The sequence below is a fragment of the Oncorhynchus keta genome, chromosome 18, assembly GCF_023373465.1.
Source record: "Oncorhynchus keta strain PuntledgeMale-10-30-2019 chromosome 18, Oket_V2, whole genome shotgun sequence".
Taxonomy (NCBI): domain Eukaryota; kingdom Metazoa; phylum Chordata; class Actinopteri; order Salmoniformes; family Salmonidae; genus Oncorhynchus; species Oncorhynchus keta.
This window is the reverse complement of record NC_068438.1, coordinates 45,591,678-45,599,689: the sequence shown is the minus strand read 5'-3', so window position 1 is coordinate 45,599,689 and position 8,012 is coordinate 45,591,678. Positions and strand designations below refer to the sequence as shown.

The 8,012-nt window shown below is 46.9% G+C and overlaps 1 protein-coding gene across 1 annotated transcript; it reads left to right on the top strand.

Moving 5' to 3' along the window:
- The first annotated feature begins 545 nt into the window (after positions 1–545).
- Positions 546–5,541, top strand: LOC127906126 (extracellular calcium-sensing receptor-like). Its single transcript, XM_052468531.1, has 11 exons — positions 546–809; positions 916–1,207; positions 1,429–1,671; positions 1,835–1,933; positions 2,102–2,417; positions 2,499–2,671; positions 2,827–3,057; positions 3,568–3,691; positions 3,786–3,979; positions 4,089–4,367; positions 4,481–5,541. Exons 1-11 carry the CDS (start codon positions 580–582, stop codon positions 4,907–4,909), a joined length of 2,610 nt encoding a protein of 869 aa, XP_052324491.1. The 5' UTR covers positions 546–579; the 3' UTR covers positions 4,910–5,541.
- The last annotated feature ends 2,471 nt before the right edge of the window (positions 5,542–8,012 follow it).

Genomic DNA, 8,012 nt, shown 5'->3' with positions numbered 1-8,012 from the left:
GGATTCTAGTGGGGGATATAGGTAGCACAAGGAGGACATTTTCTCTGTTAGGATAATTTCCTTTTGAATTTCTAGCCAAATGTAGAATGTTCCTGTTTTGACTGCTCACCTGGTAGTTTGGTGGACTCTGCAGGAGATGCGATGTTGTTGAAGAACGACCCTCAGACTGTGATTTTGCCCTACAAGCACCCCCTGGTGGCCGTGTGCTTGTTTTTTAGCCGAAGGCTCATTTCTCCCTATATCAGCAGCTCCCCTTCTCTCCACTTCCTCTCCCTCTTTCACTCTCACACTCTGCAGGAGATGCGAGACTGACAGAAACTCATCCTCTCTCTCTCTGTCTGTCTCACCAGGATAAGGCTTGCTGTTGCCAAGTAGGGCAGAGGTAGAACAAGGTGTTGTGTGTCAATCGCTGTTTTTTCACATCTGGTTACAGGTGTCTATGGTATATATCTTCACTGATGGCACTTTTTGTTAATATCATTCTGTCTACAGAGTGTTCTGTCTGCAAGTTCTTGGTTTGGTCTCTCTCCAACAGGTGACGGAACTCTCCCAGTCTTCGGCCTTGTCTCTCTCCAGGTGATGAGCCTCTGGGGCTGGCTGTGGCTGCTCTACTGTCTTCATGTCCCTGGGTCTGTCTGGGGTCTGGATGGAGGTGGAGAGGGGGCTTGTCGGCTGATAGCTAAGCCCGTCTCGGGCAGTGTTTATCGGGCAGGAGATGTGGTCATTGGGGGCCTGTTCCCCATCCATGTGGAAGCCCCTCTACCAGAGCAGGAGTTCAGGAGCATTAAGGGAAATTCTACCTGTACAATGTACGCAGCTTGTGTGATAACATCTTTTTGTCATTGTGTTTTCACCTGAAGGTAATGTGTATTCAGTTACCTCCTATCTCGTTTCTTCCTTTCTTCCGTCTGTCAGGTTCAACCAGCGTGCTTACCGCTGGCTCCAGACTATGATCTTTGCTGTGGAGGAGATTAATCGTGACCCAGCCCTGCTGCCTAACCTCACCCTGGGGTTCCTGGCTGCTGACACATGCCGGTCAGATGGCACCACCCTGGGGGCAGCCCTAGCCATGGTGAGCGGCAAGGAGGCCTCCGTGGTGGGCACAGAGTGTGGCACTACCCCTGAGGTTCCCGTCATCATCGGGGATGCCCACTCCTCAGCTTCCATGGTCGTGGCACAGACCCTCGGGCCGTTTGATTTACCCATGGTGAGGCAGGGGTTGGATTACAGGTTGGGATGAGATGATGACTCTTCTCACATTACCTTTCCATCTCTATCTAGATTTCTCTGTGACCAACTTTTACTTTCCTTCTCCCTCTGCTCTCCTTCTCTTCCAAATTATAATTATCCTTGACTCTCGCTCTCTCTCTCTGTCTCTCACTGTCGAACTTACTCTCTGTCTCTCCCTCTCACTTTGTTCTCTCCCAGGTGAGTTACTTTGCCACCTGTGCGTGTTTGAGTGACACCTGGAGGTACCCCTCATTCTTCCGTACGGTACCCAGCGATGCCTTCCAGGCTCGGGGCATGGCCAAGCTGCTGCGTCAGATGGGCTGGGTGTGGGTGGGACTGGTGTCAGAGGATGATGACTATGGCAAGTTTGGGGTTCAGCTGCTTCTCCAAGAGCTCCAGGGATCTGGGGTGTGTGTCGCCTACTCTGAGGTCCTCCCCAAGGTATGACCTCACTCTGATGATCTGACAATAAACTCTCTCTTTTGCTCTATCTTTCTCTCTCTCTTTCACTCTTTCACTCCCCCTCTCTTCCAGTCTAACATATACGCTTTCTCTGATATTCTCTGACTCTCTTCCCTTTCTCTCACTGATGGTCATCCCCAAGTTACCGTCTAAGAGAAAGATCAGGCACATTGCAGACACCATCAGAGGATCTACTGCCAGAGTGGTGGTGGCATTTGTAGGATTCACGGGTCATGCAGAGGTGAGCAGTTACCAATCAGAGTATTGTTAATAATTTGTAACACTGCTGTAGCAGTGTCCTTGTGTCTTACCATGTGTTGATGCCCTTTACAGACACAATCATTTCCTAATTGATAATCATGCATTTCATCTTGACTATCTAGATCTCTTTAACGATTTCATTCTCCAGGGCCTGATGGAAGAGGTTGTCCGTCAGAACATTACAGATAAGCAGTGGATTGCCTCAGAGGCCTGGGTAACCTACTCTACTATCGCCGCCCCGACAAACCTGCCCTCTTTTGCCGGGACAATCGGTTTTGCCGTGAAGAAAGCTGACATTCCCGGCCTGGGGCCTTTCCTAACACGCCTCCATCCAGACGGGGACTACCCAAAGTCCGACCCGTTCCTGAGAGATTTGTGGGAGGAGATGTTTGTGTGTTCTCTGGGGGCAGACCTCAGCGTGACACTGCCGTCCAGGCGACAGTGTACTGGGTCAGAGGTCATACGTAAGGGAGACTTTACACCTAAATCTCTGTTTTTGTCCTGATTCCCAATGTTATTTCAGTAAAATAACGTGTCAATCCTAGGTGAGGGGGAGAGCCAGTATGCTGACGTGTCTCAACTGAGAGGCAGCTATAATGTGTACAAGGCTGTGTACGCCATCGCCTACGCCATACAGGATATGATGGCCTGTCGACCAGGGGACGGAGTCTTTAATGATGGACAGTGCCCTGATATCAGGAAGCTTCAGCCCAGCCAGGTGAGAATAACATGTGGATCTGTTTTCAAGTTAAGAACACTAATGTTTCCAGTCAGGATACAGTGAAAACACTTTGTAAGGTTTGAGTTCTAAAGAACAAAAGCCACAACTGGTTCTAACTCTTAATCCTGTACCAATGCCCTTTTCTCTTTGAGATTGTTCATTATCTGAGGGGAGTGAACTTCACTACTCCTGTGGGGGAATCTTTCCACTTCGACATGAATGGTGATCCGCCTGCCTCTTATGACATCATCAACTGGCATGTGACCCCCGAGGGGACGGCAGAGTTTGTCCAGGTCGGACATTTTCTGTCTTCTGAGGGATCGGACGACCAGTTTCACATCGACATGGACAAAGTGGTGTGGGGTGGGGGCAGCGGAGATGAGGTGAGAACTGTTCAATTTAGTTTCATTGTGTGTGTGTGTTTGTGCGTGTGTGTGTGCGTGTGCATGTGCGTGTGTGTGCTTGAGTGATAGAGAGATTTATTGAGTTTTTCATCCTGAAGCAGACATTCAGAAAAAAAGAAAGACATTAAGAAGACCAAATAAATAACAGGGGAATGGTATCTCAGCCAGAAAGTGAACATGACACTGAACATATTCTCATTTAAAATGACGGCCTACCCCAGCCAAACCCTGAAGACGGTCTGAATCATGGCCAAATGTGAAATTGTTCAGATTTGAACCAGGGACTGTAGTGGTGCCTCTTGCACTGATATGCAGTGCCTTAGAATGCTGAGCCACTCAGGGGGAACATGATACTGAACTTAAGATGTTTGTATGGTCATATTCCTGATATAGTCTCCAGAGGGGCACAGCAAGCCTGCCTGTCTGTGTAATAATTATGATAATAGCGATGATGATGATAATAACTTCTTCCTCTCCCCCCTCTGGTAGGTCCTTGTGTCTGTATGCAGTGCTGACTGTCCCCCTGGTACCAGGCATGCGGTACAGAAGGGGAGGCCTGTGTGCTGCTTTGACTGTCTGTCCTGTGCTGAGGGAGAGATCAGCAACACAACAGGTAGTCTATCAACGGTTCTGATTCCAATTCATATTTTTCCTCAAGCCTGGTTGGTCCTTATTTGGACTCCTCATTCTTCTTCCTTCTCTATCAGGGTCAGTTGAGTGTATTAGGTGTCCAGAGCGGTTCTGGTCCAACCCTGATCGTACGGCCTGCATCCCCCAGCTGGTGGACTTCCTCTCCTTCAGCGACACCATGGGCGTCATCCTATCTGTCATCTCAGTTTCCGGGGCAACACTCACAGCCGGTGCCCTGGCCACCTTCCTCTACCACCGTCACACAGCCCTGGTGAGTTGAATCATGTGATCATATATAGAGGTACTGGACAGAGATGAGATTGTGTCATTTGATTTCTGACATCACTCAGTCTAATTTCTCTTTCTCTGTCTCGTTCCAGGTGAAAGCCAACAACTCTGAGCTCAGCTTCCTGCTCCTTCTGTCGCTCAAGCTCTGCTTCCTGTGTGCTCTCGTTTTCATTGGCCAGCCGAACCCGTGGACGTGCATGCTGAGACACACCCTGTTTGGTATAAGTTTTGTGTTCTGCATCTCCTGTCTGCTCAGCAGGACTGTGGTGGTTCTGGTGGCCTTCAGGGCCACTCTGCCTGGAGAGAACCTGATGAGATACTTCAGCCCCACCCAGCAGAGGATGGGTATTTCACTCTGTACACTCATCCAGGTGAACATCTAGTTTTTACTGTATTCTATGGGAATGTAGTTGTTTCCTTCATTGACCATATTATTTGTTTACTAGATACCTAGTTTTCCATCCACCTCCGTTCCCTTACACAGGTGCTGATATGTGTGCTGTGGCTGGCCTTAGCTCCACCCCGACCTGCTGAGAGGAGGGGCAGAGAGGGTCGGGGCCCGAGGGTCGTCCTGGAGTGTGAGGTGGGCTCTGTGGTCGGCTTCTCTCTGGTGCTGGGCTACATCGGCCTGCTGGCTTCCCTCTGTCTCCTTTTAGCCTTCCTGGCCAGGAAACTCCCAGACAACTTCAACGAGGCCAAGTTCATCACCTTCAGCATGCTGATCTTCTGTGCCGTGTGGATCTCCTTCATCCCTGCCTACGTCAGCTCTCCTGGGAAGTACACAGTAGCTGTAGAGATCTTTGCCATCCTGGCCTCCAGCTTTGGGCTGCTGTTCTGTTTGTTTGCTCCAAAGTGTTACATCATCCTTCTGAGACCAGAGAGAAACACCAAGAAATATATTATGTCCAAATAGAAACCACCAAGAAACACATGATGTCCAATTAGAAACCACCAAGAAACACATGATGTCCAATTAGAAACACCAAGAAACACATGATGTCCAATTAGAAACCACCAATAAAGAAATCATGTCCAATTAGAAACAACCAAGAAACACATGATGTCCAATTAGAAACCACCAAGAAACACATGATGTCCAATTAGAAACCACCAAGAAACACATGATGTCCAATTAGAAACCACCAAGAAACACATGATGTCCAATTAGAAACCACCAAGAAACACACGATGGACAAATATTAACTTACACTTACTCAAATCCCCGAGCTGACAAGGTACAAATCTGTCGTTCTGCCCCTGAACAGGCAGTTAACCTACTGTTCCTAGGCAATCATTGAAAATAAGAATGTGTTCTTAACTGACTTGCCTGGTTAAATAAAAAAAATAAAACAGGTAAAATCGTGATTTAGGGCTTGTTGACATTCATTTCAACAGGGGAATGTCCATTCTGTTTGGAAACATTAATTTCCTGCTCTAACTTCACTAAATTACTTTGTTAATATTAGAATGTGTTCTTATAATGTGTCAGAAATAAACATGTCTATATGAACAATACCAATAAAGTTTACTTAGTGTCTACTCATGCTGGAAGAGTTAGTATTGAGTTTGTCTGACAGAACCTACAGACCCCCTACACATGATTCCTTCGTCACCCAGTCAGTGTGTGAGTGTGTGTGTGTGCATATGAGTGTGTGTCCCACATCGTATAACAAAATGAAAACAGTAACATTCCACTGTCTGCTTACCCACTGTGGGTACCTCTCCACTCCCCATCACTCCCTCTTTATACCCAAGAAGACTCAAGGCTGTAATCACTGCCAAAAGTGCTTTAACAAAGTACTGAGTTAAGGGTCTGAAAATGATGTATATGTGAGAGTTCAGGTTTTTTTATATAAATTTGCATTCATTTTTAACAACCTCTTTTTGCTTTGTCATTGTGGGGTTTTGTGTGTAGATTTACGAGGGGAAAAAAACTATTTAGTCATTTTTAGAATAAAGCTGGAAAGGAACAAAATGTTGAAAAAGTCAAGGGGTCTGAATACTTTCTGAATACACTGTATGTTCTCATATTTCCAGAGTTGCTGGAGGGCTTTGGAAACCCATGTATGTATTTGTGACACCATTTCGAATCTCACCATACCTTCTCTGCTATGGAATTGTCACGAATCCCGTTTCCTGAGTCTGTTTTTTGCCTGTGTTCTGTCCTGGAGTGTTTTTTCCGGCGTCCTGGAACGCACCCTGTCTGGTTGCTGGGCAATGTAGCCAGTTGGGAGTTCTGATTACCCGCACCTGTATCCCACCAGCACACCTGGTCCTGATCATCATCTCTCCTCTTCATAAGCCCGGACCTGACATCCATTCCCTGCCGGATCGTTAGCCATGAACAGTATGTTGTGCCATAGTATCAGCCTCAAGTTGGATAGAATTTGTTTTGTTGTTTTTTACGTATTGCTTGCCTTAAACTTACCTCTGTTTGTTCTGTCTTCAGTTACTCACCTGGATCATTTACCCCATTCCCGCCTGGTCGTCGGAGAATTCCGCTACCCCATTGGATCCACCTATTTACTCCCATAAACTCACCACCGCTGCTCGCTACGCCACCTGGATATATCTACCCATTCACATTCACTTGTAAATAAATACTCACCTTCTTCCTACTCTCCTTGTCCTGGTCTGCTTCTGGGTTCGATTTTGAAAGAACGTGACAGGAATCTGGTTTCAGAGCTGGTCATGGGTGCACCTCAGCCACGCTCAAGGTCCTAAACGATATCTTAACCGCCATCGATAAGAAACATTACTGTGCAGCCGTATTCATTGATCTGGCCAAGGCTTTCTACTCTGTCAATCACCACATCCTCATCGGCAGACTCGACAGCCTTGGTTTCTCAAATGATTGCCTCGCCTGGTTCACCAACTACTTCTCTAATAGAGTTCAGTGTGTCAAATCGGAGGGTCTGCTGTCCGGACCTCTGGCAGTCTCTATGGGGGTGCCACAGGGTTCAATTCTTGGACCGACTCTCTTCTCTGTATACATCAATGAGGTCGCTCTTGCTGCTGGTGAGTCTCTGATCCACCTCTACGCAGACGACACCATTCTGTATACTTCCGGCCCTTCTTTGGACACTGTGTTAACAACCCTCCAGGCAAGCTTCAATGCCATACAACTCTCCTTCCGTGGCCTCCAATTGCTCTTAAATACAAGTAAAACTAAATGAATGCTCTTCAACCGACCGCTACCAGCACCTACCCGCCTGTCCAACATCACTACTCTGGACGGCTCTGACTTAGAATACGTGGACAACTACAAATACTAAGCTGTCTGGTTAGACTGCAAACTCTCCTTCCAGACCCATATCAAACATCTCCAATCCAAAGTTAAATATAGAATTGGCTTCCTATTTCGCAACAAAGCATCCTTCACTCATGCTGCCAAACATACCCTTGTAAAACTGACCATCCTACCAATCCTCGACTTTGGCGATGTCATTTACAAAATAGCCTCCAATACCCTACTCAACAAATTGGATGCAGTCTATCACAGTGCAATCCGTTTTGTCACCAAAGCCCCAAATACTACCCACCATTGCGACCTGTACGCTCTCGTTGGCTGGCCCTCGCTTCATACTCGTCGCCAAACCCACTGGCTCCAGGTAAAGGTAAAGTCCCCCCTTATCTCAGCTCGCTGGTCACCATAGCATCTCCCACCTGTAGCACACGCTCCAGCAGGTATATAATATATAATAATTCTCTCTAGTCACCCCCAAAACCAATTCTTTCTTTGGCCGCCTCTCCTTCCAGTTCTCTGCTGCCAATGACTGGAACGAACTACAAAAATCTTTGAAACTGGAAACACTTATCTCCCTCACTAGCTTTAAGCACCAACTGTCAGAGCATCTTACAGATTACTGCACCTGTACATAGCCCACCTATAATTTAGCCCAAACAACTACCTCTTTCCCAACTGTATTTCATTTATTTATTTATTTTGCTCCTTTGCACCCCATTATTTTTATTTCTACTTTGCACATTCTTCCATTGCAAAACTACCATTCCAG

What these genes read in the sequence shown, in the direction of transcription:
- LOC127906126 (XM_052468531.1), top strand. Translation starts at nt 580, where the DNA reads ATGAGCCTCTGGGGCTGGCTGTGGCTGCTCTACTGTCTTCATGTCCCT. An exon ending in ACTCTGAGGTCCTCCCCAAG is followed by an intron (nt 1,672 to 1,834) that starts GTATGACCTCAC and finishes GTCATCCCCAAG; the next exon opens with TTACCGTCTAAGAGAAAGAT. An exon ending in GATTCACGGGTCATGCAGAG is followed by an intron (nt 1,934 to 2,101) that starts GTGAGCAGTTAC and finishes TTCATTCTCCAG; the next exon opens with GGCCTGATGGAAGAGGTTGT.